Raw genomic sequence first — 23,808 nt, 5'->3', positions numbered from 1 at the left:
AGCAGCAACAACAAAATGAGACAACGGGCAGCAGCAGACGTAATGTCTATCCAGGGGCGTAGCAGCCGGTCCGGCTTTGGCCGGATCACCTTTTCGCCCTACCACGCCAAAAGTGCCCAGAATGCAGGATTTTGCACCCTAATTTCAAAAAAATTCAGGGGGGAGATCCCCCGGACCCCCCATCGCCGGACCACCGCCAACGGCGGTGCTACACGCCTGCTATCAGAAAACCCACCAGATCGTGAAACACTGTTCCCGGCACTCTCCGTGCGCATGGCAGCTATGTGGCCACTGGTTCGAGCACCCTGCAGTACACAGATACAGATACACACGCACATACACGTGCGCGCAAACACACACACACACACACACACACCCATCATGGAATAATCTAAATGTGTGCGGTGTGTACTTTGAGATTTCTTCAATAATTGCAGGCCAATCGCATACCGCTACCAGGTCCCAAGCAGTACAGTCATTCACCTTGGAGATGTTTTCTTGCAGAGGTGAGGAGCAATAGCATACACATTGCACACATTCTAATGTTGCTGCATGTATCAACTTAAAGCTGCTATCCTGCAACAGCCCATCAAGCATGCATCGTTACACGACATTTGGCATACAGTTTACTGTACGTCTCGTGGCAGAGGCCTAGAACAGCTGAACTACTACAGTAGCTGCTGCAGCAGCAGCAGCAGCAGGAAGAAACAAAATAACAACATACCGAAGTCGACATGGATCTTTTGGGTGCGTGGGATTCAACGACATGTCGGAGGTGCGACACCCATAGCTGCCTCTCCTTGGCATCATGTGCTGTAGCACCCAACAGAGCAGTCAACAACAAAGGCAATTATATTGAAAGTCCCCAAAATTGTCCTGAAGTACAGCATGACGTAACACCAGACTTGAACTACACTCGTAAAGTCGTCATCAAATACGAAGTCCATACCTGCCAAGTACTGAGGGTGCTTTTTCTGGATCGCTAGGGTAAAATCCCGGGATTCACCTTGGTTTTTCGGGATATGTAATATTTTTCCAACTTCTCTTAAAATGATGGCACCAACATTTCGTGATCATAGACGATGGCGTGGCGATGATCACATTAAATTTTACGAATGTTCAAGACTCAAACTCAAAACGGAGGTTTTTCAGGGACTGTTCATGGAAGGAGTACTAGTAGATCCATTGGTACTACAGCTATGGCCGTACAGAATCAATAAGGACGACTAGACAAGTCACCTGAAGTTCTCCAAGTACAATATAAAGACTTGTTTCTTGTACAGTGATTTTCGGGATAATCGACAGGAATTTCGAGATCGCGGGAGTTCATCCAAAAATGCAGGATAATCCTGAAAAAATCGAGATGCTTGGCAGGTATGGAAGTCAAGGCAGTGTGCTGTGCTAGTCGTGCCAGCTGATCCGATGTATGGTGCCCGCGTGCCGTGTGAACTCGGACTGCAGAGCTGCACTGATGTGTACGTCGTACACAATCAGAACGCCAAAAGGGGAGAAAACAAACAAAGCCAACAGCCTTTTGTCGTATCGGTACTTTCTCCGCGAGGCTCTATCTTCGTTTTTTTCGTGTTGCAATTACGAAGGAGTGGAAGGAGATTTGTTCGCCGTGAGTGCGACAAACATACCTCGTACTTGTAAATGATCCTCGTGGAAGAAGTCAAACAGGTGAAACTTGAATGCTGTTCATTTGGCTGAGCAGCTACACATGGATCTCTCCCTTGTTGGTGTTCCCCTTCTGTACGGCGTACCCACTTGTGCAGCTCTGCTGTCTTAGTTCACAAGGGACGCGTGCACCACACATCGGAACAGCTAGCTCGAGCAGCCAGCACACGGGCTTGACTTTGTTTTTGACGACAAATAAACAAGCGGAGGTCAAGTCTGGCGTGGCGTCACGCTGTACTCCGGGACAATTTTGGGCACCTTCAATTCAAGTTTCACAGTTTCACCCACGTCCAGTCATCGCAAACAAAAAGTACACCATCATGCCCAGGGCCATGATGCTTTGGCCTCGTTTCATGCCTAAAGACGAAAAAAGAAGGTAGAAACATCTTTCTTTCCTTGAGGTTCAGTTCTGGCTATTGATGTGAACGATTCTGATGTCTGCCTGCATTGCTCCTATAAGGTAGGGCTATATTTTGGCCACTGTCGCGGTGCCTCACAACGCCAATTAGGCTTACGTGTACTAAACCGTAGACAAGAACATGTTACTGTGCTGCATACTGACCTTTCAGCTTGAAGATTTCACCATTAGCAGCATTGACAGAAAATGTCTGTGAGTCCTCCTCTGAGGGACACACCTGTGCTCCCTATAAAATATGAAGAGGAAACAAACCAGTGAGTGAATGAGTGAGTGAGAGTGTAGTTTACATTTATACAGACAAGAGAGAGAGAGAGAGAGAGAGAGAGAGAGAGAGAGAGAGAGAGAGAGAGAGAGAGAGAGAGAGAGGGAGAGAGAGAGAGAGAGAGAGAGAGAGAGAGAGAGAGAGAGAGAGAGAGAGAGAGAGAGAGAGAGAGAGAGAGAGAGAGAGAGAGAGAGAGAGAGAGAGAGAGAGAGAGAGAGAGAGAGAGAGAGAGAGAGAGAGAGAGAGAGAGAGAGAGAAAGAGAGAAAGAAAGAGAGAGAGAGAGAGAGAGAAGGGGGGGGGGGGCGATAGAGACAGTGAGACGGAATCTAGAACAAACTTCACTATTAATTTTGTAGTCTTCTGTTCACTGAGTCGAATGGTGTTGGTTCCAGGAAGCTGAGACACTCCCTTCGTCACATTCCCAATCAAACTCCTGCACATACCTTGAAATTGATGGAGTGTACCCTACTAGATAGGGATTAGTGCGAAATGTTTTACTCAAAGCGTCACTTCGTTCTTATAGAAATGCGGACGAAGATGAAACTCTCAGAACCTGCAAGTGCGGATGCGTGTGGGAATGAGTGGGTGTCCGCGTGTGAGTGAACACAAGCATGTGTGTTTGAGTGGGATACACATGTGTTTGTGTGGATGTGAGTGGATGGGTATGTTTGTGGCTGTGTGTGCACTCTTTTAGGCATGTTTGTGCTTTTCTATGTCGTGGCACTAGAGACCATAACTATAAGAGTGTGCAACACTGATCTCCAAGCTCTGGGTGCTCTGGGTGGCGCTGCCTTCATTACGTAGTGAAATGACCATCAAGCTGCTTGGATTCGAGTTCTCCTATGGTTAAGCAGCAACGATTTCATGCGCAACACGGTAAATTCAAATGCAATGGCTGTGCGAGACGCATCCTCAAAGGACCATCCGAGCTCTTCGAGAAAAGCGGACTTGGAAGCAGGAAACTGTAGCAGATCAATAATGACGCAATGGCGCAGCTGATTCACCAGTTCAGGCTACGTAATGTGGGCAGCCCGCTACGCCAGACCCCATATGCACAGTTGCATACTCTTAGGGCTATGTACTCTAGGCGGCGCATAAGTAAGTGTCTGCTATGTCCTGCCGCAGCTGATGATTTGGACTACTTTTGGACCGAAGTCGCAACATATCAGTTCGTTTTGATGTCTCCCACACGGGCGTGCTACTAGATGATCAGAGGAGACGGCGTTGCAAATGGTCAACAACCCGCAGAGTCTGTATTTGTGCGAGCCTGACTCACACTGCTGCCTGGTGCTCACGAGGTGTTTGTCGCTCTGGGAAATGAGCATCACGGTAAGTTGGTATCCCTATTGTAGTGATGTGTTGGCCCGGAGAGCACTCCATAATGCAGTGCTCTCGGAGCACAAATTTCATTAGCCTACTCAAGCTCAACTGATGAGGCGTGAATTCCCCGAACACAGCGTATCAAGCAGGGAGTGGTGCTTTCTTGCAGGTTTGCCGAGTGTACGGATCAGCATCCTTCTGGTGTACTCCAGACGGCAGTTGTCAGTCAGTCAAATGTTAGTCAGTTGGCAGGAACCTCCAGCTCCAACGTGTAACCCGCTGATGCGAACAAGTTGCAACAACACTAACAGTGCAGTAAATAATAAGTCCACTTATTGAAAATTGCCCTGATCAAAGTTCGACCACTTACTGGCAGCCCGACTTGACCACGTGATGCCTTTTTCTTCAGAGCTTCTTGACTCTATATCAACACAATGATCATAAAAAGCAGCAGTGTAAGGGACAATGCTAAATGTGAAGAGGTTGACATAGCCATTTCTTTCGTCAACATGTAGTCTGGACACTGGCCCCCATTCTAGTCGGATTTTGGTATACGATAGTGGCTCCCGGCGTGCACCGGCAATATGTGAACCAACCTATAAGGACGACGAGTAGGAACTCTGGAGGGACTTTGCGATCGTCATTTTCTATGTCAACAAGCTCATGGTAGCGAGCTCGCGAGGTGAACAAAAAATGATCGACTGATTCTAAGGCGTCCTGTGGATCTGGGCACACACAGCCTTGCATAGTAGACAAAAAAATCAAATGTTCCCGCCCGGGATCGAACCGGGGACCTTGTGCGTGTGAAGCACACGTGATAACCACTACACTACGGAAACAGATAACAGACAACATTCTTCAAAGAGGCTGCACAAGCTTGTGGAGTGGCAAGTACAGAAAGACTTGTAGAGCTTACCAAATAATACGTCAGCGTGCCATTTCCTGGATCGAGTACGAACCATCGGGGTAAGAAGCCACCTTTCAAAATGCTGGTGAACTTTAGAAGCTGACCCTCCAATATAGAACTAGAAAATAACAACGATGACAACAACCATAGCAGCAACAGCAAAACAAGAAGAAAGAAAAGCAAAAGCAGCAATGGCAGCAGCAAAAGCAGCAGCAAGAACAGCAACAAAATGCCATTTAGAGGATAAAGATCTGACACCGGTGATACCAAGAGTGCATAACCCCGGCCCCCATAGTGTGCAACTCCCCGCATGCAGTGCTGTCACGACAAAATTTCAACTTGCCGTCATATTATAGATGCAATGCTCCCTCCTTTGAATAAAAATCACGGTTTGCGTGAGACTCAGTTAGACTGGATGCTACCTCCATGCACGAGTGCTTTCCGAACTTTGTACAACAGTGTCACCGGACCAAGCGTGTTTCATTGCACTAATTTGTACAGAATCAAATGGCGATGTGTCCACCACTGGTCCAGGATACAAATGAACACCACACACTGTATCATTAAAAGTCATCGACTTGAAATTCTGTCAGGACAGCACTGGATTAGCCCACTGTGAGCGCTATGTACTCTTGGTATTACTAACAAGAAACAACAGAAGGACAATAACATCATTATCACAAACAGGGCTGGTCAAAGCAGCTTGGTGTCTGCATAACATCATTATCACATTGCAAAATGGCTTGCCTAACTGAAGTCATCTGCAGGTGCATCCTTAGCTAACCTCACACCCGACACCGATATTCCAATCGGTGTGCATGAAGCAATACCCTAGCAAGACCTATTGTTAATGGCACTGCACAGAAGCTCAGCCAGCCCTTTTCATTATCACTGGGTGACGACAAATACTGCTTCGAACAATGTCACGCATATTTTAGAGGTCGTGGAACCGCCCAATTAAGGGTGACTGGAGTATCACAAGGCTTTTAAAATTGTTTTGTTTCCTCAGTTGGTTAACATTTTTTACTATTCTCATACTTGTTTTGGACACACACACACACACACACACACACACACATACACACACACACACACACACACACACACACACACACACACACACACACACACACACACACACACTTGACCTTTGACGCCCATCGCCGGAGGCGATGATAGCAATGCTACGGCAGAAGCCATAGCAACTTGTGCTGGGATTGCACCATTCAACAGCTTGCAAGGCTGAAGAATTGACCGTCACTATTCAGCCTGGTCTACACTATACAGCTATTTGAAGTGACTTTTTCTGGCCAGTGAATCCCTATTTTTGGTCTTTTCATTTTTTTTCCCGCACACACATCACACCACATACTCCGGCATGCACACACACACACACACACACACACACACACACACACACACACACACACACACACACACACACACACACAAACACGCACGCACACACGCACAAGAATTTTCTAATCAACAGGTATGAAAAGTGACGGTATTCTTTCACCGATCACCAGATGTCTAGCAACAAATGACTACGGAATGAATATACTGTTTTCAGACGATGTCAATGTACTACTCACTTCATGTCATGGTCACCGTCGCCACTCTAAATCAGAACAAGAGAAAGAAGGTAACGTTAAAGCCTGGTAATGAGTATGACTATTATCACAAACAGCCCCACGTGTGTACCGTAGTGTCTTGTATTAAAGCCTTTCTCAAATAGAAGCCTGAATTTCACGATACACTGCCAGCACATACGCCTGGTTTTAATGTTGACACACATAGAAATACCTGGTTTGAATAGAAGCCTGATGTGAATATAAGCCTGGCCCTGACATCAGCTTCAACAGGAATAAGCCCGGCGTTAATACGCGACATTACGGTACATTGTGTCGTGTGCAAGTGGGTGGTTATCACACATGTGTGCTCAGGACCATCTACTTTTTCTCTGCGCTTCACGTGTTCGGGCATGGGTACTTGCACTCCACATGTACTCTGCTCCTGCCTGGCACCTGGAGCAGCCAGGGCAGTTAGACTTTTGCGCCATTTAGCTTTCCCAATATGGATAGGTTTACGGTATGTAAGAATGCGGTGCGTGTGGTGTACATTATACTCAGGTTCAAGCCACAGAACAGAACGCATGGCCAAGTACGGGATACAGTGATCTGCAATTGATCAAGTGACCCGAGTGATCTTGGTGATCACCGCCGGCTACTGAGCATTCGGTTCGGCCCTGTAAGGGGTCGTTGCAAAAGTTGCTTTGCTGTCCCGGAAACGGACATCGTTCGAGCCAAAATCGCAAGTTAACCGACACTGCACATGCGATTTTCGTCGTCCAGCAGAGCAAGCTCCGTTCATTTCGGGGGGGGGGGGGTACAAAAGGAATGATGTTCGTTTCAAGGACGACAAAAAACTATTGCGACAACCCCTAAGGCTGTTCCAGATGATCCAGCTTTCATTTTTGTTCTTGTACAGCATAATCTAACGCACCATGTATCTGTGTTTTCAATGTGTTTCGAATGGAAGGTGGGAGGATGAGCCAAAAACGAAGATACAGTCATGGATATTTTGAAAATGGCTTCAATCCTTTTTGAAATTGGGTTCAATTCATCATTCTTTTTTTTATTCAACTTGATCATGTCATCTACCTTCACATCACATGCTACTAATGCCGATAGGATAATAATAATTATTATTGTTGAATGGCAACATAGTTGCGCATTCAGAACTATTTTTAACACCACTGGTCTACACAGTGACACTGCTCTGAATTCTACTCGAAATTGCACGACATGAAAGATCGGGGTGATAATAATGACACGAAAAGGCATGAAACATAAATGCAAACCCTGAAACTACAACAATTTATTTCATAATGAAAGCACACATCGTTGATACTTTCAAACACCATTCGTCAAATCATCCATTCAGTGAATTGAAGCGATGAATGCAATTTCACTGTTCATACGTTTACCTTAGCGAGCTCCCCGTTCTTCCCTTTGCCTTGATCATCCCCCTCTCGTTTCACACCACTTGCCGGATCCATACTTCACTGCACCATCGCAAGGAAGCTATACTCTCAATAGCTAATCTTGGAGATAAATAGGGTCTGTGCAAATGATTACAAACAGTGCAGTGGATTTTGAACTTTTCAAGCTCAGCTAGCTCAAGCATGCAGAGATGATGCAGTCTAGTCATGAGTCATGACATGTGACTCTACTACTGCTAGCAGATATGCGCTAGCATGTAGCAGCCTATGTTGTAGCACACGATCCACGCCACAGCGCGAGCCTACAACAACCATGACAACTGGTACGCTTTCCAACGCGAGGAGGGAGTTGGAAAGCTTGTGTCTTTGACTCGATCTTTGTGGGTAACTAACTAACTTAATTACTTGAACATTTGGGCTCATGCAAAATCGCACCGATTTTGGGATTTCCCCACAACTTTTTGCGTCAGCAAAAATGTTGTGCTGGACCGCATTCCTGTCACTTCGCAGTGGCTTTTCGTTGGTGCAGTTTGTATCCCACCCTCCCACCCCTGACTTCTGGGTGTGTGTTTATCGATATATCGTATTGGTTTTTCTTATTGGCCATGTTGCAGTTACGACTGCTTTTCTTTTTTAGTTAAAAAACATAGGGGTGGTGTGTGCGTCGTGGGCCATTGTATGGTAATTACATACAGCTTCAGATTGTATGGCTAGTGACAGGGGGGTTGAGTCTGCAGGGGAAGAATACAGTGATTGAACTGAAGCTGGATGATGACCGTGTGGTGAGTGCGTGGGGGTTTCGAGATGCCGTCCTGGGGCAGGGATGTCGGTCCTTTAGCTTGGACGGGTGTTGTTACATTCATTGTAACATTTTGTCGTTTTCTGTGTGTTTTGCTGTGCGACTACAGTAGCAGCAGTACAGTGTCTTGTGCTAATTTTTCTTATCAGGCCCTATGTCTGCCCTTCGAAATGAAGTCTTGCAATACGTCTTCTGCATTTAACGCCCATCTTGCCTGCCTTCTTAATGACGGGCCACAATGTACCCGGTTAAAACAGCTCCTTTTTGAAAATGTTTTCGATGAGTGATGTGTCACTTTATTTTGCTCTAATTGGTGCTTTTCTCCAATGTCATGCAGTCGTATTTATTCAGCTTTTATTTCTTGTGTACTTGCATACTGGTATTAGTTTAGTCCCACAATCTGCGATAAAATGATCCGCTGTAGCACCTACTCCACTTTTATGTTTATGTATCTATGTCATTCGGATCTTCCCAAGTTGTACAATGTACTGTTGAGATACCGAATTCAAATAAATCAATACCATACCATACCATGCTATGCGTACAATTATTCAAGGAAGAAAAAAAAAAAAAGGAAGGAGATGGTACAGGTTCCTGCACGAGTACGAGGGCAGTACCGCGGAATCCAGCCCGCGCCGCGATAGCGGCAAGGGCTGGATGAACAGAGGAGTTGACCAATGACAGATCAAACAGCGCGGGCTGGAAAGCGCGGTCCTGCCTGCTCAAAGGTGATGGAACTGGATCCACTGCCCGTCGTCAAGTGACGACGGGCAGGAACGGATTCCACTGCCCGTCGTCAAGTGACGACGGGCAGGAACGATTCCACTGCCCGTCGTCACTTGACGACGGACAGGAACGGATCCCACTGCCCGTCGTCACTTGACGACGGGCAGGAACGGATTCCACTGCCCGTCGGCAGTAGCCACTGGACTAACTCTCTACTTCAAGGTCTTTCATTGGTTACTAATAAAATAACTAAAGCAGAAGAGCGACTGTTTGGAACCACAACTGTCATCATGGCGCTCCAACATTTGATCTGGAACTGGGAGAAAAGAAGCCCCTTTGTTGAACGATATTGGCGATCTGAATGAGCTCCTCCGAAAAGTTGAGGAAGAGACTGAAAGTTGCGGAGTCGCTCGCGAAGGAGATCTTGGACGAGCCGGATGAGCCTCAACCAAAGCGCGCAATGCTCAGCAACCTGCAGGATCCGCGCAATTTGCCGAGGTTTCCGATCAAGACGTGGGAAAAATCCGTAGGAACAGAACAGCCAGAATGCCCGATGCCCAGTCGACAATGTCAATGGCGCATGGCAGGCATGGCACCGCGAGAAAAAAAGCACTATGGACTACTACAAAAAACTGTACCAGAAAACAATCACAAAACACAATGCAGGTGTGTCTGTCATGTATCTCTTTATTTGGCTTGGGTGCACACGGGAAACACGTTCCAGTCACTCATACTCGGCCAGTACCGCTGTTCATCCAGCCCTTGCCGCTATCGCGGCGCGGGCTGGATTCCGCGGTACTGCCCTCGTACTCGTGCAGGAACCTGTACAGTCATATCACTAATAAAGCCATTGCCGAGCCACCGTGCCACACCGTGCTCACACTCCACAGCAGAGACTTCTGTGTGTGTTATTGTTGTGAAGTGGACCACAAAGACGTAGCCTACTGTAGCCGCGCCGGGCGCGGGGGACGCGCGTTGTGTTTTTTTTTTTTTTTTTTTTACTATGTTCACATTCCCAGCTCGAAAATAATAAAGAAAGACAATGATATACTATTAACTGCTTTTGAGGGAAAGAGACAAACGGGAAAAGTCTGAAGAAAAAATTACTATTACTAACTGAGACTAGGACGAACGTAGATGTACGCTATCATGCAGATCTACGAGCTCGTACATCAGCCACCAAGCCCATGTTACATGATCACAGTACACCTGGTACACCACTGGTACACAACGCGTGTACAGTTGAGGAGGCGGAGAATACACTCGGTGGTTTACCGTATTTCCACAAATAGTAGGCCGGTCTACTATTTTTCAATCTCGTCCTAACCCGGCCATAATCGAGGAAGGTCTTGTATTGGAGGACGGTCTTTTATTCTTTCAACCCAGTTTAAAAAAAGTAAAAGTAAATTATCGTATCCGTTCCCGAAGGGAACTCACGATGGCCGCTAACACCCGATAAACCCTAGCGGCAGATGCAGCGCCTAACGGTGGGGGTGAGTGGGCAAGTCTCACAACCACTGGCACAAGTGCCAGTTTGGCCCCGGTCTTCTATTTCTCGCCACACAGTTTTACCCCCGTTCTTCCATTTTCTTCTACACAGTTTGAGCACGGTCTTCTATTTTTCCCCACAGTTTGAGTACGGTCTTCTATTTTTAACACCAAAGAACAAAGACTCGTTTAGTAGGCCCGGTCTTCTAATCGGAGACGGTCTTTTATTTTTTCAATCGCCCCCTGCCCCGGCCTTATACATACGAGGAAGGCGTTGTAAACGAGGACGGCCTTTTATTTGCGGAAATACGGTATTATGGTTGCAGTCTGACAAGGAGCGTTTTCCTACTTCCTCACTCAGTCCCTAGTTGCAGTCATGAGCACTATTCTCAATCTCAGCACACAGTATGTCCTCCGCCTGTTGTTTGTTTTTGATTTATTTTAGTTCTGTTCGTTGCCTGAAATCAATCTACTAGTACGCTCTCCATTCCTACAACGTGTAAAAATATAATAATACATGGACCTGCATGGACTCGGGCATGGGCAATCCACGTGACCCTCATGGGTATGCCATTCGGCCAAAATATACCCTACTGTAAGGTTGTATACCAAAATTTACGCCAGGATTTGATAAGGTCTGTGTCCACTGAGTTTTGCATAGCGCTCGCAAACACTGCACACAATCAGAAAGCCAACAATGAAATTGCCTCCAAGAGCCGAAGTTGCGGATCGCGGAAGCAACGTACATGTACATGACACTGTGGCCGTGGAGCACTGACAAAACGGAGTCTGCACAACACAACTACATGTAAATTGTAATGTCATTCCAGGAAACCTTGTGCCGACGCAGACAAACGATGACAGTCACATGTACATGACATGCAGGGTTATACTTATTTACATGTGTCATGTACATGTACATGTGCATGTATAAGTACTACTAGTACTTATACATGCACATGTGCATGTATAAGTACTACTAGTACTAGATACTAGTAGTAGGCTACTACTAGCCAGAACAAAGGTGAAGGGGGGGGGGGGGGATCATCGTCGTTCATCGAGCCCAACATTTTGTGATTTTGCCTCAATTTTGTGGCGCCATTTTGCCGCTACGTTCAACAACACCAGCATTGCAGCAAGCAACCGACCAACTACATGTACATCCATTCCATGTACAGTGTATGTACATGTACATGTTATTCATCGGCCACTGAACCGGCCATGAGAATGAGATGGTCTCATATCGGTGGTGAGTAATGATTATGGGATGCACTGACTCAAGGGGGGGGGGGGGGTCAAAAGTGAAGGAGGGCACAGCCCCGGCTCTGTCGCTTTGGCGAGAACCATGACAATTACATGACTTTGTATACGTACGTGTATGTTGTCTCTCCCTACAAACTTATCGGCAGTAAAGGCCGTCCTTACTGGACCTTAGCCATAGGTGAAGTGAAGTGAAAGTAGGCTAAAAGACAACCGTCGCCAGGAAGGACGAGGCGAATCCACACTTCCACAGCCATACCACGGCTGCATGAAGAGATTGAAGTCAATGAAGACTCGCGTTTCATAGATTATGTCATCCTGAAAATGACTGTTGTCAGAGGTGCCACCGCGTCAATGTCATGTGCTTGAGCTTGTCTACATACTGGCAATAGTGGCAATACACTACAGCCTTTTTGTGCATGGTGGTGATTCCGTGCATGCTGCATTGACTCAAGCCAGTCAACATGGCCACACAGTCCTTATCTGGCTATCTCAAAGTCAAACTCAAAGACAAAGGTTTCTCTTTCGCGCGCACGCGCACGACGTCCAGTCTAGTCTCGACAAACCCTTGCCTTAGCAGGCGTGTGTGGCATGGAGCCTTTTTGCCTTTTGGAGGGCGAAATCGCGACTGTGTGGTCAGACCGACTCAGGGTGAAGGCGTTCCGTGGCAATGTGGCCTAGTTCCGTCAGCTGTAAAATGTACCTGTGTACGTTCAGGAGGAGTGCTTTGAGTCAGCTGTACTGAACTGAAGTGTTGGTTAGTGTCACCGGGTAGAGACGAAGTGGTCGCGCCGACGTTTCCTTCATCCATATTACTTCATCGTCAACCAGCGCAACTCAGCGGAACGGCCAGTGTTGTGTGTCGCTGCGTGTGACTGTGTGCCTTCGCGGCTCCCACGCAACGCTGCGGTACAGTGCATGTACTGGGCACACTTAGTGGTCCCTTGCTTTGCTAGTAACATGACGACAGCTCCGACCGGCGACAACAGCAGCAACCGAGAGCGAACGACCGTTACGATGCTATGGCAGACCCCAAACCAGTTACCTGCTCGACACAGACTGACTGCCACATGCAACATCAGGTTTGCGTGCCACTTCAGTTGCAAGGGTGTCCACCGCGTATGCGCGCCTGTACATGACTGTATTCTTACCCGCGAGGAAGCAACGAAGGCTTTGGAACGGTTTCAGTTTTTCCTCCAAAAGGGCAATTTTGAAGGTTGAGGTAGAACAAGATAGCTACGTTTAGTTCACAGTTGAAACTGGTGAGTGCATGGTAATACATTGTGGAGTTTGACGAGACAACGCGCTAGAGATTATTTCTCGTGATTCGACAGAACTCGGAAGCCTGTGCAGTGAAGTACTGAACTGCTAGTGTTAGCCCAGTTGGGCACAGTCGTTACTCGGAGAGTCGGACGTTAGTCCTACTCTAGTACTCGAGCGGCGCTCTTCCCTCCAGTGCGCGTAGACTTCAAGTACAGAGTGCACACGCCGCGCTACAAGTGACGTTAGTTAGGTGATCGATAAAGACGATATCAAGAAGTAATTTTGTCTCGCGTGCGTGCGAGAAGGTCGCTGCACCTTTCGCGCATTCGTCGTTTTGACCTGCCCGCACGTGGACGGTGAAGAAGCTAACTCCTCATTCAGGAAGGTAAGGAGTACTGTGTCGCTGTCAGCATTGGTGGTTTGTATGTATAATGATTGTAGTGCTGTCTGCACGCGCACGCACGCGTTTCCTTCCGATGTAATGATAATAATTATCAGAAGCACCATGCAACTGCAAGATTCTGCACAAAGTACTTCAGTCTTGGAAGTAGAAACATTACCATACCCCCTCGCCAGCAGGTATTTGGCTTGCCATGCTGTGCATACAAGTAGCACACATAACACAATACTACTAGTACTAAGTGTATTACCATGATTACGTTTGCTCAAGTATTTGTTCAGAAGCTAGATACACTGATTGCACTGCTGTGATAAGACAGTGTTGTTGTACTACACTGGTGCAACATAAAAAGGGGGGTACTCATGCCATGGTACCTTGTCAATGTGCTAGGCTTCTAGACTGAGCCACAATGCTCTGAGAAGGATAGATTTACCATCACTGTGGATAAGAGTCGTACCTGTAGCTCAGTTGGATAGACCATTGCTCGCGAATAGCAAGGTCCCTGGTTTGAATCTCGGTGGTGTGACTGATGTTTTTTTCTTTCTTTCATATCTGGCTTGCAAGTGTTGAGTTTCGGAGAGGAAAGAGCAGTACGTGGCATGTGGCCTCTAATTTCCTAACACTTTGAAATTCTCCGTGAAGTCCAAATTTGAAATCACAATGCTCTAACAAAATTAATGCTCTAACACCATGACACGGTGGCAGATGCAACGTGAAAAGCTGGACCGTATATTGTCATTATGTGGCAGACTGCTGGACTGAACCACAATGCTCTTAGCATACTACTTTTTTTTGTAGTACTCTGACAGCCTAGCACAACCATTATTGATATGCAGTATTGTACCATTGGGGCCTGTTCTGGGTACTCACATTTTTGTCCTAGCACGTCACTTGTTTGGGATCTACATCATGGACATGTATGGTGTAGGTCTACGTGACGTCACATGTGGCTGCTACATTCGAGATATGATGCAAGGAATGTGTGTAGTTCTGTGGGAATGGTTGATGGAATTATGTTCAGAGGAAAGCATGCAGCAGAGAAACTATTTTCCATTGTGTATTTCTAGACAGAGACTTATGAGCTGTGAAAACCCAGTGTTATAAGCAAATAGGCGCACTGTATTGATAAACAGTTTACAAATTGGCATGTTTTCAACCTTTTTGTTGTAATCATCACCAGTAGCAGTCAATAGTAGAACGATAGCACCCAGTTGGTTGCTTGCAATGTGGGAGCCAATGCTTCCTGATGTCAATTTCAGTGACTCATGAATCCAATCCAGAGCACATGAGAAGCACATGGAGCCTCCGAATGTGCTTCTATTTGTAATACTCCGTAGTGGGCGGACTTTTGTTGTGATCTATACATCTATACAGATGCCACAGTGTCTTCATTATTTTATTTGTCATGTATGTGTATGTTTGCTGCTCAGTGAATCATGCTCAGTCACAGCCAGCACTCTCCCCATGTCGTCCTCTGCATACTAATAGCTCTACAAGCATCATCCACGAGTATAGTTGCCCGTAAGTTCTGCCATGGCTACTGCAATCGGTATGGATGTTGTACAGTGCTGGCAACTGAAATCCGACCCCCTGAGCGGTGCGCTTACATCGCAAAGAATGTGAACCCACCGCCGCTCAGTGGGTCGGATTTCAGTTGCCAGCACTGTACTTGAAGAGTGTGAATATGTGTGTATGCACATGTATGGATGGGATTTGAGTGTGTGTGTAAGGACGGAGGCTCTTTTTAAATGCTGCTGCCTGTGGCATATTCATGCCAGCGCCTGGGATTAGCTGTATTGATTGAACAGTGCATGCACTCTTTACCACACCCGTGCTACAGGTTTTTGTTTCCGAGAAGGTATTTCGCTTTTATAGCCACATTGGGCACCAATCTATATACCAGGACATCAATAAGTAGAACAGACTTGCTTGGAGTAAACACCATACAGTTAACACAGATGTAGATGTAGATGTAGATGGCATCATCCGTATCTAGCCATACACAACACTGACAATTTAAAAAAAGAAGTTTTGTCGTTACAATTTGTAGGACCTATGTAATGGGATTGAGAACTTTATGTACGCCACTACTTACTGGGGAATGTGCCAAGTTGTTCACTTGCTATCATATATAGTTTTCAGCTTGCTACCTACCTGTGTACAAGCAGAGGGTTCACTATCCTGCGGGCACAATACCGGTCACTTAGTGCTAGCGGTAGGGATGCAATGGGCATTATTTTCTTCAAATATAGTCGAAATAAGGCTTAACAAACGTTTCCTCAGAGACGAAAATGCTACTTCGAAGTATAACATTAAAAAAAGAGGGCAGCCTTCAGGCTCTTGCTAAGACATATACTTAGATGGCAACTGCAAATGGAAACTTTCATCATTGATGTGGGAGTAATTCAAGGTATATTAGCAATGCCCGGGGAGTAGCAGAGGAGAGCCATGCTTTGGAAAATGTGGATGACTTTTCAAGGCATGAACAATGTTTACCAGTATAATTATTAGAACTCGGATAATGAACCAGTATATTAGAAGTGCGTTGGTGGTAGGTGGATATTAAAAAGCAAATTATTAGTTCATTCCTTCTTCCGCCTGATTGAATAACCGTTGCTGCTGCTGCTGCTGCTGTTGTTGTTGTTGTTGCTGCTCCTGCTGTCTTTCTCTTTTTTCTATCTCAGAATCATGCACTGAAAGGCTAGAGGTAGAATTCAATTGTCCTAGTTCGGCTGGATTGAGTAGCAATGAGACGGTGCTACGGAATGATATTTGCGGTACAGCGTTGCTGCAAGACTGCAGCGAACGGTACTCTAACTCGCGTGGTGTCTACCCGAAAGTCTGCAAGCTAGGTAACGTTATGTGTTGGGTGATGATTTTCGTGTGTGTGTGTGTGTGTGTGTGTGTGTGTGTGTGTGTGTGTGTGTGTGTGTGCGTGTGCCGGTGTGTGTGTGTGTGCGTGTGTGTTTGTGTGTGTGTGTGTGTGTGTCTGTGTGTGTGTGTGTGTGTGTTGAGGAGTTCTTTCCTGTATTTCTCCGAAGTCGAATACTGGTGAGTTTCAGGGGATAGCCGATTATGATGTTGGGATATGATGCAAATTTCTTTTAGCCTCGCACGCATAGTGGTAGATGAGTGGTAGATATAGTGGGAACACCTGTACGTCCGGCACTGTCTGACGTTGTGCATTTCTTAACTGCAACATTAGAGGACAGAAAAGTCCAAAGAATAGGGCCAGGCCCGGATTTACAAAGTTATGAGAGGTCGATGAATTTCACGACTCTCATGAGACTCAGTCAGACTGAGGCTTCTGCATCCATAGGAATGCTATCATCGCTCAGGATCAAGGTCCAGGCATATGCAGCTCCTAAGCAGCGGGAGATGAATAGATTAGACCCACCATAAAGTGGTCAAAGACCAAAAATCTAATTCACTGCATCCATGTTACCCTCGTGGCAGGCCAGGAGTTCCCAATTAGCCGAGCTGTGATTCAACACACAGCTTGAATTACCAGCACTGTATTTTACGGCTTAAAAGTCCACCTTCAATACTTGGGGCCTTGCTTTACCTGTTCACTAGTGTTTAAACCCCGGTCGTAAGTCGCTCTGTTTATCAGTCATGGTCCTAGACCATCCCACTGCGTCTGCTTGCATGTAGACCATGGCAAAATGAATGCAGACGCAGATTGCAAACCCAGATCATTTGAAATTAATATGGGTTTTGGAGCAAAATTTTCCCTAGTCATAGTTTTGAGGCCCTAATGGACTGTGATGTAGAATGTGTTCTAACTGCTGTGCTGTGCTGTGCTGTGCTGTGACTTCCGTAGGTTCTGTCTTCTCGCCATGTGCGGTGTTCGAGCAAGACGGTGCAGCCCTGCCTACTGGTGTGCACCGCTGCGATGACACTGTCTGTGTGGACATGTGTAAGGTGGCAGCACAGAACCCTGACATAGAGCTACCTTCGGGCGACAATGGCGTTGACGTATGTCAGTTCTGCCCTGAGCAGACACGCAACGAGTCAGTACATCTGTCCTGCGAGCAGCAGAAGCAAAGTCAGAATGGTGAGTAAACTTTAAAAAAGAGTGCCATCGACCTTCTTTTTCTGTAACCGGTGTCTATTTTGGAAGTATTTTCATTTTTCCACTGGCAACTCACCATCACGTGGAGTATCAACGTTTCTCAAAGCTCCACTTTTTCTATTCTGCAAATGATAGGAGACAAGCGCACACACACACACATACACACACACACACACACACAATCACACGCACACACAAACACACCGTAACACACACACACACACACACACACACACCTTGGACCTTGGACCTTGGATCTTGGACCTTGGACGCGCTGCCATATTCTGGCTATGCGGACCCCATGGGGGTTGAGCAGGTTCGGAACAGTAGGGGCGATGCCGGGATAGGTCTTGTGGTCTACTGAAACGCCGGCTGCAATTGCAAACGATGCAGAAGGAGCTACGGTCTGTGTCGGTTGCTCTGGCCGGGCCACGGCTGCACTTGTGACGCTTCAGGCATTGGCACAATAGCACACAGCGGTTGCAGCGGGCGCAGTGGAAGCTGCAGCGTTCTCAGGACATATTGTTCGTAACACACACACACACACACACACACACACACACACACACACACACACACACACACACACACACACACACAAATTGGAGGGAAGATCCTTAACAAAGCTGTGCATGTTCTTTGGTGAACTCGACACTTCCTCATAGGTTTCCACGTCTCCATGGCGACATTGGTAGTGTCTCTAGACCAAATTGCCGTTGCATTCCTGTTTGACTCCTTATCCAATATCTTGGAATTTCCTATTCGTGTGCAGCGAGTGGATGTCCGTTCGGCTGGTTCAAGGTGGCTGATTTCAATGAGCCAATTGGGCGTTGCTATTTCCGTTCACCGATGGGCAGCGACAAGTTCAAGCAGACTTGGGAGGAAGCACATTCGGAATGCGCACAGAGAGGTGCCACGCTGGCATCAATGGATGCCCTGGTGGAATGGCAGCAGTTAGTCCATACTGACTTGGTTCCCACGCACCACCGTGCAGCATCGGCATACTGGATCACGTCACGTTTCAACGTGTCTGTTGACAAAACAACTGGTGACCGCGCGCTGGAAGCATTCATCGGCTCCAACCTTGATGTCGACCATATTCAGATCGTGCAGGGTGGCACAGCGACGGAATGCCAGAAGAACCTCTCCATGCCCATCCTGGCCATAGGGAGTGTTGAAGAAAACACACTCATGTGCATCGCCATGGTGTTCCAGCACAGCTGTGCATTCTGGAAGGCAACACAGTGCAGTCACTCCAGACAGTACATTTGTGAACGAGGTGAGTGTACAGTGCATTTGCTACATGTCCGAATTGGAAGAACCTCAGCAAACTTCACTGATGATTGGAGTTCTATGAGCCTCGTAGCATCCAGGTGCACTGCATTTTTGTTCGGATCTGACACCGATGTGCACCAAACATGGCTCAAGTCCTAACACATTTACTGTGCGTGACTTGTGCATTCAGTGTGTGAGGACTAGATGGAAGGCAAAGCATAATAGAAACCCCTGCCCAACTATTTTTTTAAAAATACGATAGTTTCACCTCGCTTCATCCTGTTTGACAGACCTACAAATAAGAGCAATGGTGAAGATCTGGATTCTGGAATATGTTGGCCTGTGGGCATAGATCAGAGCTGCACATTCTGGAGGTGTGTGTGGGGGGGGGGGGGGGCAGGGGGATGGGGAGGGGATATGCACTCTTGATAATACTAACAGCTCCGAGACACAGAAACTTGAAAGAGCACTCACTCGACTTCAAGTTGTGTTTCCGATTTTCGCCTAAAAATGCGTGTAGACTTCTGATTGTGAAAAAAGCAGTTACGTAAGAATTGGTTCTACATCCACATCTGTGTCTTTCTACAGATGCTGAAATTCCGACAGAAATGCCCAGCTCGACAGCCCTACCTACTGTTACGGCATATTCTGCTGCCAGCAGTACGGAAGCATTAAGTGAAGTTGTACCAAGTCCAGCATCTAGCGCCGTGTTCAGCTCTATCGATACCACCATGTTCAGCTCCATGGACAGCTCTGTGTTCAGCTACATTGATAGCACTATGTCTGGCACTACTACTGCTGCACAAACACCCATTCTGGGTATAGAGAGTAGCGCAGTGCTCCCAAGCTTTATCAGTGACTCCACCATAATATCATCTGATTTGCTTAGCATGCAGGCAACTTCTTCAAACTTTATCTCAACAGGCGAGATGTCTACGATAGCAACTGGTTCATCCACTATCAAACTCCCAATGAGAAGTTCCTCCATATCGCTATACTCAGAACCATTGATGAGTGCGACACCATCCGCGCTGCTCTCAGATGTGTCCACTGCCGAACTCTCAATGGGAAGTTCCTCTCAGTCATCCCTATCACTATACTCCGAACCATCGACGAGTACAACAGATACCGTGCTGCTCTCAGATGTGTCACCTTCAGCTGCTCTCTCTGATTCTGCTTCAGCGAATCTATTCAGTTTGTCTAGCAGCTCTCTAAGGGCCAGTGATCAGGTTGCTACCCAGGTTGAAATGGCATCAGCACTGCCAGCTTCCTCATCCTCATCAGTGTCCGTTGAAATAAGTGTAGTGACCAGTGTTGCTGCCTCTGTCACTGATATCATGCCTTCACAGGTAGTTGCTGATATGACATCTTCCAGCAGCGTTGCTCCTATGTCATCTCAGCTTGTTCAGTCATCGGTCATGTCTGCAGAACTAGGGAGTTCATCATTTGTCATGCCACCGTATTCAGAGTCTTCCTCACTAACACGGCCAGAGTCATCCTCCATCCAACCAAAGCTCCCATCTCACCTTTCCAGCACTGCCGATGCTAGCACGTCTGTAGTTGCTGTGTCACGGGCCAGCACCAGTGGAAAACTGTCATCAACAGCGACACCACTGTTATCTGCATCAACAGCGACACCACTGTTATCTGCATCAAGTGCTACCGTGCTACTCTCTTCTTCACGCACAGCAGCACGGAGCATTGCAGTAGTGCCAGGGACAACATCCGAACCCCCAGTATCACAGTCCGTTTCACCTTCTCCTGTCTCCAGTGCGTCCTCCAGTGCATCCCCCAAGCCCTCCACCACACAGTCCAACTCGACAACTCCTGTTTCCAGTGCATCTCCCAGTGCATCCCCCAGTGCACCACCCAGTGCATCACCCAGTGCATCCTCCAAGCCCTCCACCACACAGTCCAACTCGACAACTACCAACAGCAGTCAGGACACATCTGAACCAGGACATCACTATCCACCCGGCTATCCCACGGACGTAGCTACTAACAGTACTGATGCCATGGAAACACCCACACAGAGCACTGGCAACACCACTTCCACCGACGACGGCTATGATGAAGAAGCGGCCGCCATGGCCCGCATGAACGTGATCGCCATTGCAGTGATGTCTCTGGTGGCGTTCTTAGTAGTGATGGCCGTCGTTGCTGCTATCATTATCTATGTGAAGACGTCACACAACACCGGCAAAATACCAGTGTCTGCGGATGATGAGATCATGTAAGTAGTACCGGCGGCATTTCGCCGTGCACAGTGTCAGCATGTTCATGCATGCTGCAAACCAAGGATTCACGGGCGGGACTTCGGGCCCAGCACCCGGTGATTGCAATTGTAGGACAGCACCCTGCCGGCCAGGCTACTGGGCGTCAAATGCACTCTGGGTAAAGGGTTCTAGTCATTTTCAGGCATGATGGATGATGAACTTGAAATCTGTACAGGGCCGAATGCTGTAGCTTACCCCTTTTTCTAGGTGGCATATTGCCCGCATAAAGCAGATCCGATATGGGGCCATGCATCTGTCAATGATCGCTAAATCAGAGTAGCTTGTTGGTGGTGAGGCTGATGCATTCATGAATTGGCACATTCAGATGTTTGATGTCTTCCTTGATATTGTCAACTCATTGCTTGTGCATGGGATCGTCCATGGGGACGCTTGTTACCTACTGCTTTTACGTGTTCATACATGATGTGTAGAGTGTACTTCAGACAGTACGAAAGTGACAAGGCTACTACAACAATGCCACAGTGCAGGAATGCACATGCACTGGGTGCTCTCATCCTTGAGAGCTTGACTATTTTCTGTAATACATGTACCCATGATGCCCACACAATGGCATTCTTTACTAAGAGCATTTCTGTCTTGTCCTACGCAGAACGAACTTCAGCTCGGATTTTGAGGACACACCGATGAGAGAGTTCAGCAGCAATAGCACTAACTCAGGTATCGTCTGAAGATGAGAGAACATCAGAGATGTTGTGCTATCTGCGGTGCTGACCATGGCTGACATCATTACAATGATCATGGTTTGTAATTATTCTTGGTTTCGTCCGTGCTATTACGCTGCTTTAGCACATCACTTGTTGGAGTGTGTGTGTGTGTGTGTGTGTGTGTGTGTGTGTGTGTGTGTGTGTGTGTGAGAGAGAGAGAGAGAGAGAGAGAGAGAGAAAGAGAGAGAGAATGCTTATGCATGTCTGTGCGCTAATGAGGATGCGTGCGCGCGCGCGTGTGTGTGTGTGTGTGTGTGTGTGTGTGGCAGGCTGAAGAGTTAGCGGCCCCGTGCTCAACGTGTCCTGTGTATACAGTAGTCTAACTGGTAGCTTCAGTTCCTCTTAGATTTCTCGCCATAATCGCAGCATAGATATGCTAATCGATGCCGGTTGTGCGCCCTTGTAAGGCTTCTTGCTATTCCTGCTCATAGTCTACATCTATCATTATTACTATAACATTATCTAGTAGGCGAGCAGGCAGCAGGTAGATCCTGTGATTCACACACGTAACTGGCTACATACAATGTAGCTCGCTATGTTTGAGCACTCCTATTTCTCCCCTGTGAAGACTGGCTTCACCATCGCTCACTTCCCTTACAATTCATATTGTCATATTGATTTCTAGAAGTGGCAATTAAAAAAAAAAGATAAAATGTCATGACTGTAGTGTAGTATCATATACAAATTTACTTATTGGGTTCAACATGGCTTTCTTAGTTTGTGTGTGTGTGTTGCACATGCTTGCATATGTTGTATACATGCGCGCATGTGCACGTACTAGCATGTGTATGGGTGGTCGTGTGCGCTCTGTATCACACATTAACGAGTATGTGTGCATGCATGCTCGTTAATGTGTGATACAGAGCGAAGTGGATACCTACGTGTAAATGGATCAAGGAAGGGAAAAGAAAAGAGAATCCACAGTGCATGAACTTGTATCGTCTGAACTCGCAAAACGTACAGCTTTTAATGTGTACCCAAATGGTTTTGCAGTGTATTCACATGAATGCCAGTGCATTACTCAGTGCATGCATTCCAGTAAGTAAGTAAAAAGGAAAGAGCTTGTTGTAATGGTCAATGTCAGTATTTGAAGTCCTTTACTGTAGAACTGTCACAGCGTCACAACTGATCAGCTAGGAGGGGATCTCTGAGACTTGTCCTCACTCTGGCTATATCCATGTTGACACGGCGCTTAACAGAGATTGAACAGAGATTGAACAGAAACAAGCACAGTGAGGACAGTGAGCACAGTGAGGACAGTGAGCACAGTGAGGACAGTGAGCACAGTGAGGACAGTGAGGACAGTGACAGTGACAGTGAGGATTATTATCAAGGGCATAACTTACTACAGTGCTGTCGAATGAAAACAACTGATGGAAAATGTTTGTTCATTGGAAATATTGGCAAACCACCATTTCAGAGTAATCTGTTTTTTTAAGCCATACCTTTACTGGGGTCCTGTCAGCAGATGATTCCGCAGAATTGCCACTGTCTGGGGCACACGGTGATTCATGTTGCATGCGAACAGCACCAGCAGCGGGCATTTCATACACCCTACCGTGGCGTCTGCTTTCATCACCGTCTTCGTCATCACTGTAATCGTTGACGCATACATTTCTGGCTGTGTTGCGAGGTCGTCGCCTGAGACTATTACACCAGCTACACAGGAAGGGGTATAGGCCGATAGCCAGTGCTATTGCAGTCACAATACCAAAGACGATCGGTTTACTGGAGTCACTGAACTGCACAAGGGAATCGCCTTCCATCACATCGTTCTGCACAAGGTCAACTACACTCAGCATAGTGACCAGTGCCAGGATGCACATTTCAAGTAAGTTATCCGAGTCATGAAATAGCCACAGCTTTTTGTCTCTCCTGAACGGCCTGCAGCAGAGAACAGAACAACGCATTTGACACGATATTACCGTTCGG

The 23,808-nt window shown here is 47.0% G+C and overlaps 3 protein-coding genes and 1 non-coding gene across 5 annotated transcripts in view; 1 reads left to right on the top strand and 3 right to left on the bottom strand.

Moving 5' to 3' along the window:
• The window catches only part of LOC135822282 (oxysterol-binding protein-related protein 9-like), a 40,786-nt gene extending 33,053 nt beyond the window's left edge, over positions 1-7,733 (bottom strand). For both annotated transcript variants that reach the window (XM_065335014.1, XM_065335015.1), the window contains exons 1-7: positions 7,575-7,733; positions 6,181-6,206; positions 4,595-4,703; positions 4,049-4,099; positions 2,240-2,321; positions 725-813; positions 236-305 (exon numbers count right to left, since the gene is read on the bottom strand). In XM_065335014.1, coding sequence (XP_065191086.1) covers positions 236-305; positions 725-813; positions 2,240-2,321; positions 4,049-4,099; positions 4,595-4,703; positions 6,181-6,206; positions 7,575-7,646 — 499 coding nt within the window. In that variant the 5' untranslated portion in view covers positions 7,647-7,733. The remainder of the gene's footprint in view (positions 1-235; positions 306-724; positions 814-2,239; positions 2,322-4,048; positions 4,100-4,594; positions 4,704-6,180; positions 6,207-7,574) is intronic.
• Trnav-cac (transfer RNA valine (anticodon CAC)) lies at positions 4,445-4,517 on the bottom strand. The gene has a single exon. It is a non-coding gene; the product is annotated as a tRNA-Val (tRNA).
• Positions 7,734-12,473: 4,740 nt separating the features above from the next.
• On the top strand, positions 12,474-22,579 carry LOC135822279 (uncharacterized). The gene is made up of 7 exons (XM_065335011.1): positions 12,474-13,510; positions 14,956-15,046; positions 16,210-16,377; positions 17,349-17,582; positions 18,373-18,879; positions 19,464-21,108; positions 21,762-22,579. The coding sequence occupies exons 2-7, from the start codon at positions 14,962-14,964 to the stop codon at positions 21,838-21,840; spliced, it is 2,718 nt and encodes a 905-aa protein (XP_065191083.1). The 5' UTR covers positions 12,474-13,510; positions 14,956-14,961; the 3' UTR covers positions 21,841-22,579.
• LOC135822278 (uncharacterized) overlaps positions 22,483-23,808 on the bottom strand; it is a 25,907-nt gene continuing 24,581 nt past the window's right edge. The window contains exons 12-13 of the mRNA XM_065335009.1: positions 23,322-23,760; positions 22,483-23,067 (exon numbers count right to left, since the gene is read on the bottom strand). Coding sequence (XP_065191081.1) covers positions 22,996-23,067; positions 23,322-23,760 — 511 coding nt within the window. The 3' untranslated portion in view covers positions 22,483-22,995. The remainder of the gene's footprint in view (positions 23,068-23,321; positions 23,761-23,808) is intronic.

Source organism: Sycon ciliatum, chromosome 8 (genome assembly GCF_964019385.1).
Source record: "Sycon ciliatum chromosome 8, ocSycCili1.1, whole genome shotgun sequence".
In the NCBI taxonomy this organism is placed as follows: domain Eukaryota; kingdom Metazoa; phylum Porifera; class Calcarea; order Leucosolenida; family Sycettidae; genus Sycon; species Sycon ciliatum.
Note: the sequence above shows the minus strand (reverse complement) of the source record. Positions and strands in the feature narration are given on the sequence as shown.

What these genes read in the sequence shown, in the direction of transcription:
- LOC135822279 (XM_065335011.1), top strand. Translation starts at nt 14,962, where the DNA reads ATGCTCAGTCACAGCCAGCACTCTCCCCATGTCGTCCTCTGCATACTA. An exon ending in CCCGAAAGTCTGCAAGCTAG is followed by an intron (nt 16,378 to 17,348) that starts GTAACGTTATGT and finishes TGACTTCCGTAG; the next exon opens with GTTCTGTCTTCTCGCCATGT. An exon ending in GCAGAAGCAAAGTCAGAATG is followed by an intron (nt 17,583 to 18,372) that starts GTGAGTAAACTT and finishes ATTCGTGTGCAG; the next exon opens with CGAGTGGATGTCCGTTCGGC.